General features: G+C 38.5%; 2 protein-coding genes across 2 annotated transcripts; both read right to left on the bottom strand.

The window, feature by feature from the left end:
• Positions 1 to 17597, bottom strand: smc2 (structural maintenance of chromosomes 2). Its single transcript, XM_052137813.1, has 24 exons — positions 17344 to 17597; positions 16543 to 16692; positions 16316 to 16438; positions 15193 to 15231; positions 14971 to 15081; positions 14472 to 14516; positions 13846 to 14079; positions 12384 to 12533; positions 12028 to 12261; positions 11683 to 11842; positions 10771 to 10888; positions 10513 to 10651; positions 10263 to 10382; positions 9969 to 10173; positions 8213 to 8348; positions 8004 to 8128; positions 7604 to 7797; positions 5576 to 5719; positions 5283 to 5477; positions 4982 to 5182; positions 3920 to 4036; positions 3641 to 3801; positions 3284 to 3431; positions 1 to 540 (listed from the first exon to the last, which is right to left on the bottom strand). The coding sequence occupies exons 1-24, from the start codon at positions 17509 to 17511 to the stop codon at positions 358 to 360; spliced, it is 3600 nt and encodes a 1199-aa protein (XP_051993773.1). The 5' UTR covers positions 17512 to 17597; the 3' UTR covers positions 1 to 357.
• A 4578-nt stretch (positions 17598 to 22175) lies between these two features.
• Positions 22176 to 24569, bottom strand: exoc1l (exocyst complex component 1 like). Its single transcript, XM_052137136.1, has 3 exons — positions 24449 to 24569; positions 24076 to 24236; positions 22176 to 22442 (listed from the first exon to the last, which is right to left on the bottom strand). The coding sequence occupies exons 1-3, from the start codon at positions 24567 to 24569 to the stop codon at positions 22176 to 22178; spliced, it is 549 nt and encodes a 182-aa protein (XP_051993096.1).
• Between the last annotated feature and the right edge of the window lie 395 nt (positions 24570 to 24964).

Raw genomic sequence — 24964 nt, 5'->3', positions numbered from 1 at the left:
CCAAGTTTTTATTTATAACAAATAAAATAGCCAGCATCAGTAAAGAAATGGACAAAAAGAAAAGAAAGGACTTTCATACGTCCTACAATCAAATACACTGAAATACAACGTACACAGCAGGAGAGAGAGAGAGAGAGAGAGAGAGGGAGACAATAGGATTAAGTGTTTTAAAATAATGGGGAAAAAGTGATTTACAGAGGTGTTTGACAGGTATTACATGCACAACATGAGTGTGTTAGCCCTGCCAATTTTAAATACACCATTTCATTTCAGTTGATACATCAACTGATTACTGACAGTAATACAAATTTGAAGCCTGCTATACTAAAGCTTTTAAGTAAAACAGAAAGTGTGCGTCTAGCTGGCCAGCATCTGTTGCTGGCGTTTGTCCTTGGCTTTATCGTGAGTGCGCTGGGCCAATACTTTTCCCTCATGGGTTTGAGCGGTGCGTGTCACAGTGGAGAGGCCGTCCACAAACTTGGTCTTGAAGAGCACGTTTGCATTGGCGAACATTCCATCTTTCAGAGACACCACCACAAACTGCAACGTAAATGATATTCAATTGCCGTTTTGATTAAATACAGCGAAGTTACATCTAGCATTACAGTCAACAAAACTATAATGAAAACATATATTGGAATACATACTCAAATTAATTTTCATGATTCCACGAGTACTGGTAATTAAAATAAAAATGACCACAAAATAATTGTAGTATCAGATATACAGTCTTATTTGGCCTTGCGAAAGTATTCGGCCCCCTTGAACTTTGACCTTTTGCCACATTTCAGGCTTCAAACATAAAGATAGAAAACTGTAATTTTTTGTGAAGAATCAACAAGCAGGACACAATCATGAAGTGGAACGAAATTTATTGGATATTTCAAACTTTAACAAATAAAAAACTGAAAAATTGGGCGTGCAAAATTATTCAGCCCCTTCACTTTCAGTGCAGCAAACTCTCTCCAGAAGTTCAGTGAGGATCTCTGAATGATCCAATGTTGACCTAAATGACTAATGATGATAAATAGAATCCACCTGTGTGTAATCAAGTCTCCGTATAAATGCACCTGCTCTGTGATAGTCTCAGAGGTCCGTTTAAAGCACAGAGAGCATCATGAAGAACAAGGAACACACCAGGCAGGTCCGAGATACTGTTGTGGAGAAGTTTAAAGCCGGATTTGGATACAGAAAGATTTCCCAAGCTTTAAACATCCCAAGGAGCACTCTGCAAGCTGATAATATTGAAATGGAAGGAGTATCAGACCACTGCAAATCTACCAAGACCCGGCCGTCCCTCTAAACTTTCAGCTCATACAAGGAGAAGACTGATCAGAGATGCAGCCAAGAGGCCCATGATCACTCTGGATGAACTGCAGAGATCTACAGCTGAGGTGGGAGACTCTGTCCATAGGACAACAATCAGTCGTATACTGCACAAATCTGGCCTTTATGGAAGAGTGGCAAGAAGAAAGCAATTTCTTAAAGATATCCATAAAAAGTGTTGTTTAAAGTTTGCCACAAGCCACCTGGGAGACACACCAAACATGTGGAAGAAGGTGCTCTGGTCAGATGACCCCAAAATCGAACTTTTTGGTAACAATGCAAAACGTTATGTTTGGCGTAAAAGCAACACAGCTCATCACGCTGAACACACCATCCCCACTGTCAAAAATGGTGGTGGCCGCATCATGGTTTGGGCCTGCTTTTCTTCAGCAGGGACAGGGAAGATGGTTAAAATTGATGGGAAGATGGATGGAGCCAAATACAGGACCATTCTGGAAGAAAACCTGATGGAGTCTGCAAAAGACCTGAGACTGGGACGGAGATTTGTCTTCCAACAAAGCAAAATCTACAATGGAATGGTTCACAAATAAACATATCCAGGTGTTAGAATGGCCAAGTCAAAGCCCAGACCTGAATCCAATCGAGAATCTGTGGAAAGAACTGAAAACTGCTGTTCACAAACGCTCTCCATCCAACCTCACTGAGCACGAGCTGTTTTGCAAGGAGGAATGGGCAAAAATGTCAGTCTCTCGATGTTCAAAACTGATAGAGACATACCCCAAGCGACTTACAGCTGTAATCGCAGCAAAAGGTGGCGCTACAAAGTATTAACTTAAGGGGGCTGAATAATTTTGCACGCCCAATTTTTCAGTTTTTTATTTGTTAAAAAAGTTTGAAATGTCCAATAAATTTCGTTCCACTTCATGATTGTGTCCCACTTGTTGTTGATTCTTCACAAAAAATTACAGTTTTATATCTTTATGTTTGAAGCCTGAAATGTGGCAAAAGGTCGCAAAGTCGAAAAGGGGCCCGAATACTTCGCAAGGCACTGTATATACTGTTTTTAATGAACCCGCCTTCATTAAACATAAAACAATGCCACTAAATTGCAATAACAATAAATGGACCTTAGAAATGTAATGCTTGACACCCTGTCTACACCAGACACGAGCGGCGCAAGAGCAAATCACTCCTGTTATAAACAATGATGTTGCCTACACTGGATGCTCAAGTCACGTTGCACCAACAGTAAACACCCATTTTGCACTGTATGCAATGGCGCTACTTGTGCCAACAAGACATAAAAGGTGTAGAACATTTGTTTCGACAAGTCCAGCTTAAACAACCTCGATTCGTTGAGGCGCGACATCACTCGTGTCCAGTGTAGACAGGGTCTGAAAAACTAAACCGAAACTAGAGAACTATGAAAAAACTAAAATCTGTAGGAGTGAATGACATGAAAAGTAAACAAAAAAAAAACAATTTTTTTAAAAGTACTGTCAGGGGCCTGCGTAGCTCAGCAAGTAAAGACACCGAGTCGCAAGTTCGAATCCAGGGCGTGCTGAGTGGCTCCAGCCAGGTCCCCTAAGCAAACAAATTGGCCCGTTGCTAGGGAGGGTAGAATCACGTTGGGTTAACCTCCTCGTGGTCGCTATAATGTGGTTCTCGCTCTCGGTGGGACAGGTGGCGAGTTGTGCATGGATGCCGCTGAGAATAGCGTGAAGCCACCACATGCGCTAGGTCTCCACGGAAACGCACACAACTAGCCACGTGGATTGACGGTCTCAGACACGGAGGCAACTGAGATTCGTCCTCTGCCATGCAGATTAAGGCGAGTCACTACGCCACCACGAGGACTTAGAGCGCATTATAAAAAATAATAATACGTGCTTTACGTGTTGCTAGGCATTGTACAACTTACTGTATGTACAAAAAATTTTCTTTTTCAGTAACATTATAGAGGTCAACACTCCAGGAACATCAATGTGTGTTTTACCTGCGAGTGTGTAAAGTGTGTGCGCAGCATCTGTCCAATGTTTTGCGTGTGCGAGAGATCCAGAGCAGCGTCCACTTCATCCAGGATGTAAATGGGAGCAGGTTTAAACAGCAGCATGGCCAAAATCAGAGAGAGAGCCACAAGAGACCTGAAACACAAAAACGCATCAGGCATCATAATGGGCACAAAGAGGGCAGCTCATGTGCCATAATTAATTGGGAAATATACAGAGTGCTGGCGGAAGATCTGATGCGCCAATGGATCTGTGGGTATAAATGTTGACCTGGAGAGCCATAACCTAAATGGCGAGTAACAAGTAACATGGCACGATTAGCAATAGAATTTGCAAAGGCTGACCTTTGACCCCCGCTGAGCTCGGTCAGGTTCTCTTTCCAGGTGTTCCCTAGAGCCACTTTAAACTCCAATCCGTCCAGGACACCACGCCCTTCGGGCGGAGCGAGACGAGCATTTGACCCAGGCAACAGGGTGGAGAATATGGAGCCAAAATCCTTATTGACCTTAAAACACCACAATAGATTTGACTGAACAAGATGCGCCGTGTATTTGGTCATTTGTTTTTATTTACTAGTTTTACGTAATGTAGCATTGTCTAAACGTGATGAGTGGATATTTTACCTTCTGCCACGCCACATTGAGTGCCTCATTCTTTTTCTGGTCCAACTCCTCAATCGTTTCAAGAATTTTCGCTTTATCGTTCTCAACAATTCTCTTCTTCTTCTTAAGGTCATTGTACTGAAAGAGGACAGAGAGTGTTACCCTTTATCAAAATATCACAGCTATAACTAGTGGAATCTCACACAAAACATCAAAACTCACCCTAAAATCAAAGGGGAAAAGTAATAAGGACTAATAAATCATATAAATTTAAGAATTATGAAAATATTGTTGCCAATTAAAGGAAATGTTCACCCAAAACTGAAAATGATCTCATCATTTACTCACCCTCATGCCATCCCAGATGTGTTTGACTTTCATTCTTTAGCAGAACATAAATTATGATTTTTAGAAGAATATCTCAGCTCTGTTGGTCCATTAAATGGAAGTGAATGGTGCCCAGAACTTTGAAGCTCCAAAAAGCACAAAGGCAGCATAAAAGCAATCTTTAAGACTCCAGTGGTTAATCCATGCCTTGAGAAGTGATATGATAGGTGTGGGTGAGAAACAGATCAACATCTAAGTGTTTTTTTTACTATAAATTTCCACCTTTGACCAGCTCCGACCAGTAGGTGGCGATATTCACGCAAAAAGTGAATCGACAAAAAACAAAAAAAGAATTATGTGATAGTGATATTGGATATTTAGTGTAAAAAAAAAAAATTACCTCCTGGAAATGAAAAAATGTATTTGTTTCTCACCCACACCTATCATATTACATCTGAAGACATGGATTAAACCACTGGAGTTAATGGATTACTTTTATGCTTTATGTGCTTTTTTAGAGCTTCAAAGTTCTGGTCAGCATTCACTTGCACTGAATGGACCTACAGAGCTGAAATATTCTTCTAAAAATCTTTGTTTGTGTTCAGCACAAGAAAGAATGACACATCTGGGATGGCATGAGGGTGAGCAAATGATGAGAGAATTTTCTATTTTGGGGTGAACTATCCCACTAAGCGCCACCCCAAATAGCACCTATTACAACTTAAAACAGTATCACTAAGAGGTCAAAGGTCATACCCTCTCCTCAGCCTCGCTGAGCATGTTCATGGCCCTGCGATTGACATTTCTTTCCAGCTTGTTTTTGGTCTCCTCGAGTCTCTTCAGTCTCTGTCCAGCCTCTTTGGGGTTGTTGGTCTTGAAGTCGTAGGCTGTGTTGGGTTGGCCGAAGAGATGCTTCTCAGAAGAGATCCAGTCATTCTCAGCTATCATGCGAGCCACCTGAACACATGCAAACATTAAATACACATATATTTATTCACATACTGGTCCGCAATGGCCTCATTGACTCCCTCTCACAAAAGATCAGTGGTTGGCTCACCTTGGCTGTGGCGTCAGCACTGTCTTTCTTGTGTTTGTTGATGTTGTGTTCCAGCTCTTTGATTTTCAACTGGGCGTCATTGTTTTGTTCTCGGAGACGGTTTGCTTCCCCAGTCTTTCCTTTAATCTCTCTCTCCTGTCCCAGAATCACCTCCTTCTGCTGGGACAACTGCTCCTGTGCAACACGCACCGCTTCCTACACACAAAGTGTAAAAATAAAGATATTAGATATTTTTCCCCTCAGTTGAAGAGGTTAAGTGATAAGTGATAAGACTTGAGATGTTATTTCAGTACCTTACTGGCAGAAACATCTATAGTCATGGTGTCGATCTGCTCCTGGATGGCTTTGAGGGCTTCATCTACAGCCTGAATCTGCTGCTCATATCCGGCCTGTTCTCGCTTCAGCTCATCCAACTCCAAGACTACTGCATCTGCCTCCTACAGAGAGAGAAAATGTTAAACTAAACTAAAGCTAAACTAAAACAATGAATTTCCATGAATTTCAAAACTATGTCAGTTGAAATAACCAGATAAGGATTCTTAAAAATCATTTTACAAAGAGCAATTTCTCGCAGATGAAATATTTTAGAGCCGACCATACTAGAAATACATAATTCAATCTTCCATGACTTTTCCAGGCCTGGAAATCACAAATTTAAAATTATGTGATATTATTTTCCATGACTGGGAAACCCCAATTCTAGCTAATAGAAAAATACAAATAAAAACACATTTTCCCCCCACAGAATTCCGCCGCCACATGACAATGGATCGCCAAAATTATTTTGGAACTAGGGCTGGACTGATGGTTAATTGTCAAACAAATAATTGCGATTATGACGATTAATTGTCTGTTTTATGGCTGTGACAATTAGTTGTCTCACTACAGGCTTTCACGATTAATTGCCATGTAAATTGTCACAAGTGTGCTTCATACACCTTAAGAAGTCATTTTTACACATTTAACTTGAAATATATAAACCAAATAATTAAATAGGGATTTCCTTTAAAAACGTATGAATGATATGAAAAATTATGTTTTAAATATCAAAATATTTCTAAATGCTTCAAATACGTCTCTCTTATTGGTCAACTTTAGTTTTGGTCAATTTCACATTTACATTGTTGTTGTTTTTTTTGTGTGATTTTCTCCCTTTTCTCCCCAATTTAGAAAGCCCTATTCCCAATGTGCTCTAAGTCCTCATGGTGGCGTAGTGACTCAATCCGGGTTACGGAGGACGAATCTCAGTTGCCTCTGCATCTGAGACCGTCAATCCACGCATCACGTGGCTGGTTGAGCACGTTACCACGGAGACAAAGCACGTGTGGAGGCTTCACACTATTCTCCGCGGGATCCATGCACAACACACCCTACCGAGAGTGAGAACCACATTATGGCGACCACGAGGAGGTTACCCCTTATGACTCCACCCTCCCTAGCAACCGGGCCAATTTGGTTGCTTAGGAGACCTGGCTGGAGTCACTCAGCACGCCCTGGATTCCAATGGTGGTAGTCAGCGTCTTTGCTCGCCGAGCTACCCAGGCACCTGCGTTGTTGTTTTTGAACTCATATTTACATAATAGATTGATTTTAAAAAATGTAGCATTTTTAAACATATTTTATTATATTATGCAATAGTCAAATATTTGTTCTAATATCTTAACATTCGCATGTTATTTAAATGCTCTGTTTAAACCCACGAGCACATATTTGTCATGAAGCAAAACCTTTGAGATTTAATTTCATCACTCCACAGAAATTGAGTAAGCGAGCGTCTCCTCTTTGTCACTGCGTGTATGAACCAGTAATATTTGCCATTACAAGATTATTTAAAGTGAAACCGGAGTGCTTTGCGTTCACACAGTTTGTGCAGTTCATGGCATTTATACAGTTTATTCACTTAAAATGCCCTTATTTGAGCATGAAAATGTGATTGGAATTAGAATGCCCAATAATCACAGTCATCTCAAATAACCGCGGTTAGATCAAATAACCGTGATAACATACATTATTTAAAAATCACGACAGGCCTATCTGGAACTTTTAATGTGATGCAAGAGATTTAAATCTGCCTCGATAGATTTTGTGTCAAGAACTTTTTCTCGAGATTTATGTAGTGTAACAACGTGTTTGGTCTGAACGGCCCCATATGGTTTGTTTTTGTTCAGGCCACTGAATCCAAAGGGGTTTGTTACTAATGCATCCAACATTCTTTTTTTATCTTGCATTTAGCACTGATGACACCAGAACAATGGTCTAAATCAACTGAAGTCCACGTCATCCATTCTGAATCATTCAGCATCACAGTAAACACACAGTACCTGCTGTTTCTCTTTCAGTCTCTTGTTAAAGGCATCTGCTTTGCTCTTGGCCTGATTGAGTTTCTGCTGGGCTGCTTTCAGTTCTTTATCTCTCTCGGCCGCTGCGTTCTTCAACTTGTTCTCCAGAACTTTGTACTTCTCCTCTGCTTTCCTCTGAATCTCTTTGGACTTCTCTAGAGTTTCATCACACTCCTCTATGGAAACAAAGCACCTGGATGTTAAAGAACAACATTGAAACCAACAATACCACATATGTTGTTTATGTGAGCTAGGGGTTGAACGGTCACATTAGTTCTGCTACTAGTCGACACAAATTTTCATTTTGTGGGAAACTATTCCTTTAATTAACATTTCTTTGGCTAAGTAATATAGTTCATTCTTCTAGTGTGTGCTTGTGTACCAATGGTCTTGCACAGGTTCTCCAGCTCCTCCTGTTGTTTGTGGAAGGAGCTCTGCTGAAGTTTGGTCTCCAGGATCTGAGCCTCCTCAGTCTTCAAGTCCACCTGCTGCTTCAGCTGACGATATCTGCCAAAAGGACAAACACACACCTTAGCCTTCCACCTTTTCCCTTTGATCTGATTGGTCAGGGAGAATTTGAGAGATTCTCACTTCTCAGCTGTTCCCTTGAGGCTGCTGAGTTCAGACTCCACTGCGGCGAGTTCAGCCTCTTTTGCCCTCAGACTGTCCTGAATGTCCTTCACCTCAGCCAGCTTAGACAGGACAGATGCAGTCTGAGCCCGTGCACCTACACACACATAGACAGTTGATCAAATACTCCACAGAGTAAATATAGTTTGATATTTTGTCAATTAACACCAATTTTACCTTGAAAATGTATACAGACTCCCCCAAAAATGTTGCTCTTCTGGACAAAAGCCCCACAGTTAAGGTATTATTATTTAGGTTGTATAATGTGGTTGACCGATATGGGATTTTCAATGGTCAATAGCATATAGCTGATATATTATTTAAATCATGAAGTATTTATACATCAAGGTCATATTTGCTGCACTGCCTTTAATTTATTCATATTTGAATGAAGTAACAATTACTGCATTACAGTAATGAGAATTATTAGTGAGGAAAACTTTATTAAAAATAAAAAAAAAATCATTTTCCCTCCCATTTTCTCCCCAATTTGGAATTCCCAATGCGCTCTAGGTCCTTGTGGTGGCACAGTGGCTTCCACGTCTGAGACTGTCAATACATGCATTTTATCACGTGGCTTGTTGAGCGTGTTACCACGGAGACAAGACGCTATTCTCTGCGGCATCCATGCACAACTCACCACATGCCCCATTGAGAGTGAGAACCACATTATAGTGATCACGAGGAGGTTACCCCAACGCGACTCTACCCACCCTAGCAACCGGGCCAATTGGTTGCTTAGGAAGCCTGACTGACACAAATCACAAGTTAAACGTCCAGACACATTACAGTTATTTGGTGGGGATACTGGGTTTATTTTCTTTATGCAAAATATAGTTTTTTTCTTCTTGCATGATTTCATGAGGTTTCCCCTTATATACTCATCAGAATATTTCTAAACGATAAAGCAATGTCAGATTGAAGTATTTTAGAATTTGAGTGCTTTGAAATGATAATGTCAGATCTGTAGTAGAGGTAGACAGATATACTGATTTACCAGATAATTGGTGCTGCTTTTTGGAACTATCGGTTACCAGCAAACATCGGTTGTGATAGTTTGCTGAAGGATTTTACCGTTAGAACGGCTTCATTCTGCAGTATAACAACGGACTGTAGAGGTCAAATAAAAATAATCTAAAGCTTTAATTACTGACATTTTTCATCCATGTTTTTACCTTGACTTCAATGCATATTTTGTAATTTTGGTAAGATAATCAAGTGTTATAAATTGAATCGAGGGCATGCAAACTGCCCGTCTGCACGAACATTGTGTCTCCAACTTAATATATGGAGTGGTGGCGTCGTAGTGGGTTAACCGCATAACTTGTAATCAGAAGGTCACTGGTTCAATCCCCACAGCCACCACCATTGTGTCCTTGAGCAAGGCACTTAACTCCAGGTTGCTCTGGGGGATTGTCCCTGTAATAAGGGCTCTGTAATTCGCTTTGGATAAAAGCGTCTGCCAAATGCATAAATGTATATGAAAATATTCTGTGAATTATAATACATTTTATTCCTCAAACCTCATCTGGTGAAACATATAATAATATACAGGCTATAAAAAGCTTAATTTACCACTGTTGTTATCGGTAGTGGCAAAGTCCACAATCGGGCAACCTCTAATCTGTGGCTTTGTAAAATAAGCGAACTAATGACGGGTCTGAACACTTTTGGAATGTTCTGCATCTTCTGCATTTGCTGACACACACACACAAACCTCCAGTCAATGTTCCCTGGGGGTCAAACACGTCTCCTCCAAGCGTAACCGTTTTGGTGCTCACACCCTTGTCAAAGGCAACTTTTCTAGCATTGTCCAAACTGTCACAGACAAGAGTAGTGCCAAAAACATACTCCATGGCCTTCCTCAGCTCTGACTCATAACCTACTAATGACAGAGCTGTGTGCACATTATCTGGCCCAACCTGCAACACAAAACAAACAACTCAAATCACACAATCGATGTTTCTAATAGAAAAAACGTATCAAATCAATAAAACAGCAGGGTTCTCACCAGCTTTTTGGCAACACGCACTACATTGTCATTGAGGGTACGTGCTGAAATTTTGTTCAGAGGAATGATGGTGTATCTGCGTTTTAATTCCCCCTTTTCCAGAAGTTTCTTTCCTGTCACCTGCAAACAGTTTTGGCAAGAGTCTTGCAAGTTAAAAACCAAAGCTTAATTATGCCATTGGATGTCAGACGTCTTACCAAAAATAAATCAGATTTATTTTCAGCAATGTGTTCCGTAAGAGAAGTCTCACCTCGTTGTCGACCACTACGTTATAGAGTCGACCGCCGGCTACCACCTCCAGAGCTGTAGCGTTAGAAACATCAGTCACACTGAAGAGATTCGCCACCAAACCCTTCACCTTCCTGCGGTCCCAGCCCCTTTCTGGGTCCCTGCAATCACACACACACAGCACCATTTGACTCAATGATGTCATTTTAGCCAAATGAAAGCAGTATATGAACTAAACAAACAGAATGTGTGTGAATACAATGAACTGATATGTTCTCACATGTATTCAAAGCGCAGGTTGGGGAATTGACCCATGAGAGACTCATAGGTTTCTCTGAGCTGACTGACATCACGTGAAAACTGCCTCTTCTGCTCCATCAGACCCTCCTCCCGTCCATCTAAACAAACAAATTAAGTCATTTTGAAGTCATTCTAACTAATCTTACCCTAACACCACAGACCAATATGTTAAACCAAATGCAATCTGATATTTAAACATAGAATTTAGTGGCAATTTGAATATATACACATCACCACAGATGAGATTTGAGAGCATTGCAGAGGGGTGAACGACTTAAAGGAATGTTCCGGGTTCAATACAAGTTAAGCTCAATCGACAGTATATGTGGCAAATGATGATTGCCACCAAAATGTTTTTTTTACTCGTCTCTCATTTTCTACAAAAAAAGCAAACATCTGTGTTACAGTGAAGCACTTACAATGAAAGTGAATGGGACCAATTTTTTGAGTGTTTAAAGGCAATGTGATGCTTTTAATTTTATAAAAGCACTTGCATTAATTCCTCTGTTAAAATGTGTGTATTATTTGAGCTGTAAAGTTGTTTAAATTGTAATTTTTACAGTAGTTTTAGGTTTTGTTGACATTACATTGCATCGTCATGGTAACAAAGTTGTAAAATGGGCTATAACTTTACACAGAAAAGGTTAGTAAGTGATTTTATCACACTAAAATCATGTTTACATGCATATGGTTCATGTCTTGTTGCTATGCTTTTGAAAAAGTTTGGCCCCCATTCACTTCCATTGCAACTGTGCCTCACAGTAACCCACATTTGAGCTTTTATTTTTTTAAAAGGAGGGACAATCCAAATAAATTGTGGTAATCAATATTATGCCTCAAATGCTGTTGACAGAGCTTAACTTGTATTGAACCTGGAATATTCCCCACATACCTTCATAGTTGAGTTTCCTTATTTCAGCCTCCAGCTTTTCTATGCATTTTTTCACAGCCTCAAATGTGTCTTGGTCTTTTTTGTAGCCACTGTCCATCTTCTTGACCTGAGCCTGCTTAGTCTTCAGCTCCTGCTGAGCATGTTTCAGCTTCATCTGGGCCTAAGAGACACAACAGAGGCATTATCATATCAGAAAATGTCTCAAAAAAACACCCAGCAAACAACATATTGCAATAACACACTATTTACAGTGAATGAAGTTGAACAGTATACAATGGACAAACATTCTTGTATTATTGTGATTATTAGAATTGTCGGCGGTCGTTAAAGGTAAAAAAAAGTCACCTGTTTGGCCTCAGTTTCAGCTTTACTCATGTCATTCTTGCAGGTCATCATCTGCCCACTAAGTGTGGCTGCAGCTCCATCCTCATTGGCGGAGAGGCCAGCCGACACAGCCTTAAAATGCTGTTGGGCCACCTCCAACGCTTCAGCATCCTTCTGGCCCTCCTCTTGCACTGCCTTCAGCTGCTCCATTGCCTTCGTAACCTCCACTTCCTTGGCTGACATCATCTTTTTATCCTAGTTCAAATAAATATAACACTTCAATGAATAATTTAACATATACTTTTACATCCATGCACTTGGCAGCATTTTCTTTGTTTGAATATAAGAGCAAAGGATTCTCTCTCATTCTGTAATACCTCCTCCATGTTTTTGAGAAGCTCTTTCCTTTTCTTGGTCTCATCTTTCAGATTTTGCTTCTTCAGGTCGAGAGCGCTCTGGGCCTTTGTGTCCACTCTCTGCGCTTCAGACAACGTTTCTTCCAGAGTCTTCAACACTCCCCCGACCTCCTGAGAGACAGACACAGATATGAGACATGCTAATGGACAACAAGAGCAGGAGACACAAATATCCAATCAATCAACCACACACATTTCTAACAGGTATCAATTTGCGTCATAAAAAATTCAAAAATGTTTTCCCGTACAAAGAATTAAATTATTTTGCTAGTCAATTACCACCCTTTATTTCAGACCTTCAGTCTCCACTGGACAAGCACTCTGTCACCAAACCAGTTCATATAGATGTCCCTCTTTTCAGCGTAACCCAGATAGAAATCACTGATTTCTATCTAAGCTACAAGTCACTACTCATTCATGGTTCCACAGTCCATTATAAACAAGTTGTCTACCCAGAACTGTTAAGCAATTTTTTTACTTTAAAGACCGCAGAGAGGCTGCACACTGTGTATATATCTAAATAAAAATCACATTTACAATGGTGCAGCATTTCAAATCTAACACCGCATCTGTTTGTTTTTCAAGACAAAAGACAGCTATCTTACAGTTTACACAAAAATAGAAAATAATTATCTTATTTACTCACCCTCAAGCCATCCCAGATGCTAAACACAAAGGAAGATTTTTAGAGGAATTTCTCCAGTAAAATATACAGGCTCCAAAACTTTGAAGCACAAAAAAGCACAGAAGTGCAGCATAAAGTATTCCATACAAATCCAGTGGTTTAATCCATATCTTTTGATGCAATTTAATAGGTGTGGGAGAGAAACAGAACAATATTTAAATCCATTTTTACCATAAATTCTCCACCCAGGTGGCGATATACATGAAAAATGTGAATCGGTAAATACAAAAGTCATCTTAGGAGAGAAGAGCGCTTTTAGGTGGGCTGTTCGAAAGTATAGATTTATAGATAAAAAATGACTTAAATATTGATCTGTTTCACACCCACACCACTGAGGTCATATGGATTACTTTTATGCTGCCTTTGTGTGCTTTTTCAGTTTCAAAGTTTTGGACCCTATTGACTTGCATTGTACGGACCAAAATGGCTAAAATATTCTTATGAAAATCTTTGTTTCTCACAGAAGAAAGAAAATCATACACATCTGGGAGGGCCTGGGGGTTGAGAAAATGATGAGGGAATTATCATTTTTAAGTGAACTATCCTTTTAAAGAATTATCAAGATAACTTTTAGTTGCTAAAATAAATACAATCCAACCAAATGTGCCGAGATTGTGAGATGCATAACTTAAGTTACCATTTTTAATTGTCAGCCGAGCAAGTTTTTAACTCGTGAGATCTCACAGTCATAGCAACCTTGCATGAGACTACAGCATCCCCCCAAAGGCAGCCTCTCACCTTGTCCCTCCTGCGCTCCAGCTCCTGCATCTCTGCGCTCAGTTCTTTCACTTTGGCCTCGTTCTGCCTCATGTTCTCCTGCAGCTGTGCGATTGAGCTTTGCATCACCTGCAGGTCTTCAGCAGACTTCAGCTTGGTTTCCTCTGCACACACGAACAGGTACGCCACGTACAGGCGGCTCAAGTGCTCGATTTCGCGCATTAGCTTCTGGTACTCCAAATAGGATGCGCGCTCCTGAGGAAAGATAATAGGATATGTGAAAGAATACGATTCAAAGAAATGTCAAAATTAGTTAAATAACAATTAAGTCTAAAATAATGTACAGTACAGCTTAGCTTTCCATGGAGCTGACTCATGGTGGCTCCTATTTTGAGATCATTTGACCAGCCGAATTCTACTCATTTTATCTGGGTAACCCCCCCCCCCCCCCAACAATGGGACACTTTCGCTCGCAGAATAAATTAGTCATGGCTGGCTTTGTGCATTAGTACAATGGCATCAGTAACAAAGATTATTGCTTTTGCATGATGCTGGATCCATGCAGCTAGGTGTCAGTACAAGTTACATCTGCCATATCGGCCAGCACAACAGAAGTTATGCAAAGTTGAGTCAGCAAAATAACAAACCTCCTTCAGTTTCTCCATTGCAGGGGTGATCTCCTCATCCAGGATCTGTCTCCACACACACACACACACACATTGCTTGGTAATTTAATATATTTAAATCAAATTAAACTTGGGATGACAAAAAGTACCGGTATATCGGTACCAATTCGATACACAAAAATAATCATTATAACAATACACGTCTTTATGAAGTATCGGTGGTTCAGACTCAGTTGGGTACCCGTGAGCTGTCTGACTGACAGGTGGCTGTTTTCGAGCATTTGCATAATGTTTACTTACTTGAGAAATAGGTACATGCCATTGCTTTAATTGAATTTGTAATTATTTGTATTAATATTTAACATTTTAAATAAGAGTGTGTTCAAGAACTTTGCTGTGCTATCGAAATGGGTTTTGAGAATCACAAAATTTCACTGGTAGTATTAGTTTCAACTACCAAAATGTTGGCATTGTGACAACCCTAAAATGAACAAACAAATTAATAAATAAAAGTATGTACGGTCTGAATCTCTTTCAGCTTGGCATCCTTCTTCTCAATGGTTTTTTGAGCACTGATCTTCTTGCACTCGTACATCCGGGTACCTGCCGCCTCCTCAATCATGGCCAGAATCTGTACACAAACACTCGTTAAGAGCCAAGAATTATACCTAACGGGGTAAAGAACATTTTGCCTCTGAGACATTGGGTGTTTGTGCCACTTAGCTCAGGATCCCAATCTCACCTCAGGAGGCTTCATGTTTAAGACTTTGGTGATCCTCCCCTGAAATAAATGACACAATTACAGTTTTTGTGAATGTAAACAACTGACGTAAATGCTTAAAGGAATAGTTCATTCAAAATTGAAAACTCCCACGTCATTTACTCACCCTCATTCCATCCCTGATACATATGACTTTCTTTCATCAGCAGAACACAAATGAAGATCTTTAGAAGAATGTCTCAGCTCTGTTGGTCCATTCAATGCAAGTGAATGGTGACCAGAACTTTTAAGCTCCAAAAAGGACATAAAGGCAGCTTAAACGTAATCCACAAGATTCCATTGGTTAAATCCATACCTTCAAAAACAATATAATAGGTGTGGGTGAGAAACAGATCAATATAGATCAAAGTCCTTTTTTACTATAAATGATCCTCCCTGCCCATTAGGAGGTGATATGCACAAAGAATGAGAATTCCTAAAAACAAATGACTCGAGGCGGATGCGCTTCAATGCGACCATATTGTTCCTAATAAAGTAGTTGATGAGTGTATCTTTTCTGAAGATACAGATTTAACCACTGGAGTCGAATGGATTACTTTTATGCTGCCTTCATATGCTTTTTGGACCTCCAACGTTCTGGTCACCATTCACTTGCATTGTATGGATATTCTTCTAAAAATCTTAATTTGAGCTCAGCAGAAGATAGAAAGTCTTACACATCTGGGATGTCATGAGGGTGAATACATTTTCATTTTTGGATGAACTAACCTTTTAACTATCTAAAAATTCTAAATAGAAACCTTGTACTTTTGAGTATATTGCCTACTATCATTTACATTTGTGCATTTGGCAGACGCTTTTATCCAAAGCGACTTACAGTGAGTGCACTTATTACAGGGACAATCCCCCCGGGGCAACCTGGAGTTAAGTGCCTTGCTCAAGGACACAATGGTGGTGGATGTGGGGATCGAACCAGCAACCTTCTGATAAACAGTTATGTGCTTCAGCCCACTACGCCACCACCACTCCACTCCTATCAATTAGTGCTTCAATGACATATCAAACATGTTCATATAAATAAAACATTCAGGGAACATACGGTAACTGGAGCAGTCTTAAATCACTGTGTTTTTGTTAAGGTTACCTGCATGATTAGAAAATGGGGGTTGTTAACATTCAAGCCAATTGAGCAAAATAAATCTTGGACTCGCAGGTTGTTGGCATTCACACCATTGATGAGGTACTTGTTCCGTCCACCTATTACAACCTGAACGACACAAACAATAACATTATCACCCACTCGTTGAATTTGACGCTGGTCATTTTGAAATGCTTCAGTTATGGCGTGGACTCTGATCTCAGGCCGAATACCTGTCGTGTGATGGTAATCTCATCGTGTGTCTCGAACCCAAGTGGACTCTGTTTCTTGTTGGAGTTGTCGAAAGTGATGGACACTGTGGCTTTGGTGATCCCTGCCAGGCCATTTTTGTACACCAGATCTTGGAGATTAGTGGCACGAACCTGCAAAGTTTATACAAATATATATATTTTTAAAAACCCAGCATCACATTACAGCTATATGTCTCTGTTGTCGTTTGATGCTATTCTTTACTTTAATAGTTTCATATCATAAATTGTTTGATAAGTTTATTAGTATATTTGGTTTAAAAAGTTATCTTAAAGCCCCATAAAAAAAGCTGTGTAACATTCATATAAATATGGCCATGTGTGCATGCAGATAGATATGTAGATAGACAGACATGTAGGTAGATAAATAGACAGATGATAGATAGTCAGACATTTAGATGACAGACAGACAGACGTGTAGATGACAGACAGACGATAGACAGACAGATGATAGACAGACAAACAGACAGATGATAGATAGACAGGTAGATGATAGACAGACAGACGATAGACAGGTAGATGACAGACAGACGATAGACATGTAGATGACAGACAGACAGACAGACAGACAGACGATAGACAGGTAGATGACAGACAGACATTTTGATGATTGATACATTTTGATGATTGATAGATAGATATGTGGGTAGACAGACATGTAGCTAGAAAGACAGATAGACATGCAGCTAGATAGATAGACGGACATGTAGCTAGAGACAGACAGATTGATAGATAGAATATTTGCATATATTTGTGCATACTTGCCTGTGATAGGTTAGTTATCCCCAGCAGAAAGCAGATGGAATCGAGTATATTTGACTTTCCACTGCCGTTCAGCCCAGTGATGGCGTTAAAATACGGATCAAATCCGTTAATCTCTGTCCTCTCGGCGTAGGACTTAAAGCCCTCTAGTACAATAGACTTTATGTACATTTTGATCAGACACCGTAACAGCGAAATTTAATAACAACGCTATAAACCGCTAAACCTGTATAGACCTCAGCGCTCCTTTCACTTCCACCAGCCAAGCTTGAATTTTGGCGCCAGGCGTGTTTCTCGTAAATGGTGCATTACCGCCACCTTCTGCTCCGGAGCGTGTAACAGAGCTTAAATTCTACCTGTCAAATATATTTTTCTTATTAATTCAAAGAATGTTCATGTTCAACTATTTTTCCAACTCCTCCATCATATTTTTCCTTTCTCGTTCATATTTAGTGCATTCAGTAAATACATGTGATATAATCTCCTCAACCTGCTCATATTCACACAACCAATCAGGATGTTTTCCTATTACTTTTCGTGTGCTTTTTAAATTTAAATGTCCTACCTTTCCTTGACTTACCTATATTTCCAATTTTATGATTAACTTTATTGGTAATGCAGCACTTTTTTAACTTCTGACTTACTTAATGCAACTTGTAATACTATTGATTCTCTTTGCAATGCTTGTTTAGCTAATTTATCCCCCTCCTCATTTTTCTTTATACGTACATGTGCCAGAACCCACATAACCCTAATTACTGTACCCTCTCGAATTATTCTTACTTGTAAAATTCTTAACAGAATATCTTGTCGGCTGGATTTGAAAGATCTCAGTCTCTTAATGACTGAAGCAGTGTCAGAACACACTAAAATGTATCCTGGTTTGTGTTCTACCCACTGAAAAGCTATGATTATTGTCAGTATTTCCACTGTATATATTCCCATTGTATTTATTTCACTTTCTTTCCATTTTGGTACTAAATGCTGCTCCAGTTGTCTGATGCTCTAGATCTTTTGACCCATCTGTAAATATGTGTATATACTGGGGGTAATTAACACTGACATGGATTGAAAATGTTGTTGGTAAATCTATTTCCCTTCTTCCTGCTTTCTTTATTTCCAACATATGCATGTCTATTTGTGGTCTGTTTTGTACCCACGGTTCTGTTTCTGGAATTAACTGTTGGGCTCATACTCTATTAATCCCCATTTCTTTTGCATATTTTACTAGCCCATCCGAAACTATTTAAATGGTCTGCACTTATATAACACCTTTTTTAACCTTAGCGGTTACCAAAGTGCTTTACACTGTGTCCCATTCCCCCACACACACTCACTCACTCACTCATGTACCAATGACAGCAGAGCTGCCATGCAAGGCGCTAGCCTGCCATTAGAAGCAACTTGGGGTTCAGTGTCTTGCCCAAGGAGACTTCGGCATGTGGGCCTTCACAGGCTTCCTAATAGGAATTATTATAGCTTCTTTCTATGCTTTTGGAAGCCTACCTTCCTCCCATTCTCTATTATACAGTGTCAACAGTTTCCTCATTGCCCCATTCTTAAGATGTCTCAGCATCAAATACCCTATTTGATCCTTCCCTGGTGATTAAAGCTCTTTTAATTTCTTCTAAGGTAAATGGGAAGTTGATTGGCTGATCTTCCATTTCCCCACTCCTTTCCAGTATTTTTAAATATTTCCCCTTTGTTATTTCCCTCTTTCGTCTTCCTTCCTCATTTAAGTTCCCTGACCCATGTATCTGGACCAAAGCTTTTACCAATATTTATGCTTTATCTTTGTCTGTAACTGCTACTTCACCTTCTACTTCTAATACTGGATACTCCCATTCCTTTCTATAACCCCCATTCTCTTGATTATATTCCACACTTCTCCTACTGGAGTTCATCTTCCTATCTCATTGAAAAACTTTGCCAGCTCCCTCACTACCACTTGCCCTCTGGTATTCAATTAATTGTGTATAATTATGTGTTCTCTTAAAATTTCTAAAAGCTCTATTTCTGTCTCTTATTGCCTTGCTACACATGTCAGTCCACCACTGAACAGCTTTCCTTTTCATTCTCCCTTTACCTTTTGGTATTGATTCTGATGCTGCCTCTAGGATTCTTTTACAACGTTTCTCATTTAATTTCTCAATATCTTGCTTTCCATCAATTACTGTCACTCTTTCCTCACATATTCTTTCAAATTCAATCCAATCTTCTTTTTCATATATCCACTTCAGCCCTCCATTTGTTGCTATTCTATCTGTGTCAATATCCAACAGTCAATAATCTAGTATAAACATATATCCTAGTGTCCCTCCCATCGTTCAGAAATACCAATTCAGGCGTGTTTCCGCTGCGCCGGACTTCAGTTACAAGTTAAAAAAGAAACACACAAATTCACCAGTCCTCGATATATTCAGAACATTTTTTAGTTTATTTTGTGAAATATCAATAACACTACAAGACCACTACAAACAAAACACTGGCATAAGAACAGAAATTAACAAATATTTTTAGTTCAGGCTATTGTTTTAGCTACCGCCTTGATGGACCCAAACGTCAGGGCGGTTGGTCTGAAATCAGAGACCTTCTACCATTTTTTCTACAAGGTTAGTTAGCAATTCATAAAGTAGTGGGATGTACACTGGCGAGAAGAACAGATGCATTTTTTAATAGATGTTTACGGATTTATTATGCTTGATTTATTGTGCTGAATAAACTGCGTTTGTGAGAAAACAGCTAATCATTTAATGAATTGACCGCCTGTACGCTAATCTTCTGCATGTTTTACACGAAAGAATAATTTTGAAAATAACTACGTGTGGAGTTTACTTTGGTAAAATTGCTGTTTTATAAGAGAATACACGGACAATTTTTATTATTTTATTTATTACCATAAAAATGTATTTGGACTCGCCCATCCCTTTCTTATAAAAAAATAAAATAAAAAAATAGGGTTCTAGTGAGGCACTTCCAACGGAAGTGAATGAGGCCAATCCGTAAATGTTATAGTAAACAATATGTGTAAACATGATTTTAGTGTGATAAAATCGCTTACTAACCTTTTCTGTGTAAAGTTCTAACTAATTTCACAACATTGTTCCAATGGTGTCAACAAACCCTAAAACGACTGTAAAAATGACAATTTATACAACTTTACAGCTCAAATTATACACAAGTTTTAACCTAAGAATTAATGTAAGTGCTTTTGTAAAATTATAATCTTCAAATTTCTGCCTTTAAACCCTCTAATTCACTTCCATTGTAAGCAGTGTTGGGTGTAATGCTTTACTAAGTAATTGATTACTATAATTCAATTACTTTTTAATTGGGGGAAAAGTAAAGTTAAAGATTACACTTTAATTTTTCAGTAGTTGAATTGCAGTTACTTTTGGTATAATTGTGTTAAATACTGTATAGACTCTAGAACAATTCTATAGAAAACAATAGTGAATTTAAAATCGAAATGTAACATTTAATGTTAAAATGTATGTTTTCTAATTTAAAGCTGCCCCTTAAATTCTTTGGCCATTTCATTTATAATTTATTTGATTTTATATGATTTATTTGAATGAATTAAAAGAACAAGTCTATCCTTGTATTTTTCATCTGGTCGAGGTTGATAAGGGTTTTAGAAAGTAATTAGTAATAAGTAATGCAATTACTTTTCAGACAGAGTAATGAGTACATTAAAAAGTAATTAATTACTAACTACTTATTACATCTTCTACTGTGTAATTACATCAGAGTAACTTACCCAAAACTGAATGGAAGTGCCTCACTGACAGCCTCAATTGATTATTTTTTTTTTAAAGAAAAGGATGTAAATACATTTAATCAACATTATGCCACAAAAGCTGATTAAGCTTAATTTGTATTGAACCCCAAATATTCCTTTTATCTCCCAGGAAATATTATCACATGATAAAACTGAGATTTTATAATTGTTTTAGTGGTCTGCACTGTTTGGGAGGCAACACTTTGGGGACCCACAATTAAAATACTGCATGGTGAGATTGAAATTGCTCTTGCACATTTAGCTCAAACAAGCGTTGCAAACATTCTGTCATTTTTCAAATGTCACTTTCATGTTTAATTTGATACAATTGGGCATAGATAGCTTTGTCTGGTTTGTATTTTAATAATTTACAAATGCAAGTTCAAATAAACAGTACATTGCAATTGAAGATCAATAGAATTGAGATGTGATTTACAGGTGTTTCATCAAGTGAACTTGCACAAGAGTAATAAAACAGTATGCTGAAATAAGCAGTTTGTCTCACAGTTTTACTTCTTGATATGGGCAAAACTAAAATGGTAAACATACAGCAGGCCTATCTTGCTTTATAAATTAACCCAGAAATATGCAAAGTTGCCCGAAAATATCTGACAAAGGTTCAAGTAATCCTGATTCTTGTTAAGGCAGTTATTCAAATATTTGTTAATACATACACATAAACACTTTAAGAGAAAGCAATATAATTGTGCATACATTTAAGCTCTTTGTTGACTGTTACTCTGACCATCACACATTCCATTTACAACACTAAATAAATATAAAGTATCATGATTAAAATTCACCACATTACTGAGTACCACATCAGAGACACCTTTTGTGTGCATTTGCACAACACAAATTAGATTTCTGCCACACTGTAGAGTTATGTTACAGTTAGGTCTGAGTGCTTGAAAGCTGAACATTTTTTAGTTTATTCTTTTTAACAAGAGAGTGTTCTGTAATTAACATTAACTTTAATCAACAACATCAAGATTTAAGGTTTAAACTTATATTCATGTTTCCTGACACATTCTTGCACGTTCTTACACCTTTTCTATGGCAGAGGCACAGGGCACAGAGAGAGACACACCAGATTAAAGGCATAAAAACAGACCTGTGAAAGGACCATACAGTCACCACGGTCTGAGTACATTGAGGTGGGTTGAATGTATGTCAGGTCAAAATTCCGCAGCTTAAGTGCTGTGTGGTGATACTTCCTGCTGAGGGAAAGCAGACAGCGGGCCAGGATGTATTTCGCAGCACAGCTCACTGCTGTGATGGTCCGTACAGAGTCAAAATGCATTAAAAAACAGGGATCGTCCTAAAATAGCAGAGAGATGGAAAATGCAGTGTGGGAGGAAGCTAAACATTAGTATTATGCAATGGAAAGAAAGAGATATCAATGCAAAACAGTCATTGCACATCATAATGCATCCTAATATAACACAACCTTTTATGTCACATTAACATGACATTTATCTTCATCAGATTTGTCTGATTATCTTGCAAAATGGTAAATGTGGTTTTAAACCCTTTGAGACCCAATCATTGATATGGATGTATTTGATTTTTTATGGACTTCAAAGTGTTTTAGAAAGGTATTGGTTATTAAAATCATGATATTTTGGGGGAAAATGTTGCAAAATTGCAACTCTGGGTTTTCAAGGCTCCAAAAATGTTACCATTGTTAGGAACACATATTGAGAAAAACATTACAGGTCAAAGATTGCTCAAATTTAATGCAAAACGGTCAGCAATGGTGTCAGTTGGCAGTGACCATGTTGTGTGACTTTGGCATGCCGGGAGTTGCAAGTGGTAAATATTTTCCAGCCATACTCATTGCTATGATGCATTTCAGGCTGGGGACTGTTGTTGTATGCAGTTTTAACCTTGAGATAAGGGACAAAAAATGTCTTACATACAAAAGTCATCCTCATGTTAAAAATCAAGCAATTCATAATAATAAAAATACTCAGATTTTTTTATAATCATAAATAAATCAGACAATATCATGGTCAGCTATAACCCTGAGGACCCCTTTCCCACTTCCTGCTCATGGTGGATGCAACAGTAGGACATGTGGTCTGGGAAGTTTAATATTTTTTCATATTTTAAACAAACAATGTTTAAGTCTCTTAATATCTCTTAATGTTTAATGTCATCCCTGTCATCCCATTATGATCATTTCTGTTAAGAATTGTAATATTAATGTAAAAGTAATGTAGAAATTTTAATTTAGGTTATTAAAACAAAAAGGCTGTAGTGTACAACACGTGGTTAAGATGAAAAATATCAAATATCAAATTTATTCAACACTTAACTCCTTTAGTGAATATGATTATTATTACATAATTAAGTCTTTACACTCTTGTTGGATGGATCAAATTAAAATAGCATGCGTTTTGTGTGACGGAGTTGACTCAAATAACAGTACGATGTTAAGTTATGAAGTGAATAAATGTCAATTGTCAAAGTGTTTTTATAAAAACCTGTTCCCTTACATGATCTGTTAGCTGACACTTTTGTCTACAAATATATCCATTTCAAATTAATTTAGCAATAAAAAATAAAAACATGATTTTAAACATGTTTTTTCCCTTATCTCAAGAATCAGTGTTATATAAAAAGGGTTAGTTCAACCAGAAATGAAAATGATCTCGTCATTTACTAAACAAATTTGACAATTATATTTTTTGCCTTCAGGTTAAGTGGAATGAGGCTGCTAGTCCCTAACATTCTGCATAACGTCTCCTTTTGAAAGAAGAAAAAAAGCCATACAGGTTTGGAAAAACATGATTTTTGGGTTAACTGTCATTTTAAATGCTTTAAACAATTATGCTACACTTGTTGTAAAGGGTCTCTGAGGATTAAGTGAAGTTTCTGATTAGCATAAATGAATGTAGGATTTAATGTATACTCATAAACACGAAGAGTGAATTTATAACTCCGCTCACCGTATCAGGATCTCTACCATCCAGAATCATCAGATCTTGCAGGGCCCATGTCTCTGTTCGCTCATAGCTGTCCTCCAGCCCATAGTGCTGCAGCTTCTTGCTCCGTGAATGCTTTGCTCTCTGACAACGGACGACTGAGATCTGAGCTACTTTATCCTTAGCTACCCAACACACACATTAGTTCCATTAGTTCCATTAGTTGAAGATTGTTTCTTATTACACCCCTTCCTCTTGCCCTATCAATAAAATCTAAAATAATTTTTTTTTTATTCCTTTACAAACTATATCCGATTGTCTTCCAAGAGTGTTTTTTAAAAAGGCGTTAACCATGCATCCTCAAATAATCATGCACACAAACACAGATGTCTCTTACTAGAAACACAGAGGAAATGTCGTCCCTGTTGTTGCTCCTCTATTTCTATAAATTCCTTCAGCTTCTGTCCCACTGGCCTGAACAAGACTCTGTCCATCTCCTCCCTTAGCAGAGATGACATCTCAGGTGCCAAAATGAGAGAAAATTAATTTAAATGTGAGAGAGTGCGAGAGCAAAGTGAGGGATAAAATGTTTTGCAGAGGTGGATCTGGTTTGCAGGGTTAATCTCCCTCCCTCTATCTCTCTTTTACACACACACACACACACACACACACACACACACACACACACACACACACACACACACACACATACACCCACACACACACACAAACAACCTCTTTCTCTCTTTCTTCGTTGACAGTGAAACTGTGTCTACTGTGTATTCCTAAAATCAAATTGACAATTAAAATGAGGTTTGCTTGTAGGTTTCACCTAATATAATAGTAATGTATATAGTGAATAACCCAAACACAATTGAGTCTCTCAAAACAGATAGCTGGTCAAAGAATGGAA

The sequence above is a fragment of the Xyrauchen texanus genome, chromosome 11 (genome assembly GCF_025860055.1).
Source record: "Xyrauchen texanus isolate HMW12.3.18 chromosome 11, RBS_HiC_50CHRs, whole genome shotgun sequence".
Taxonomy (NCBI): Eukaryota; Metazoa; Chordata; class Actinopteri; order Cypriniformes; family Catostomidae; genus Xyrauchen; species Xyrauchen texanus.
The sequence above is the reverse complement of the archived record's forward strand: the minus strand, read 5'-3'. Positions and strand labels throughout refer to the sequence as shown.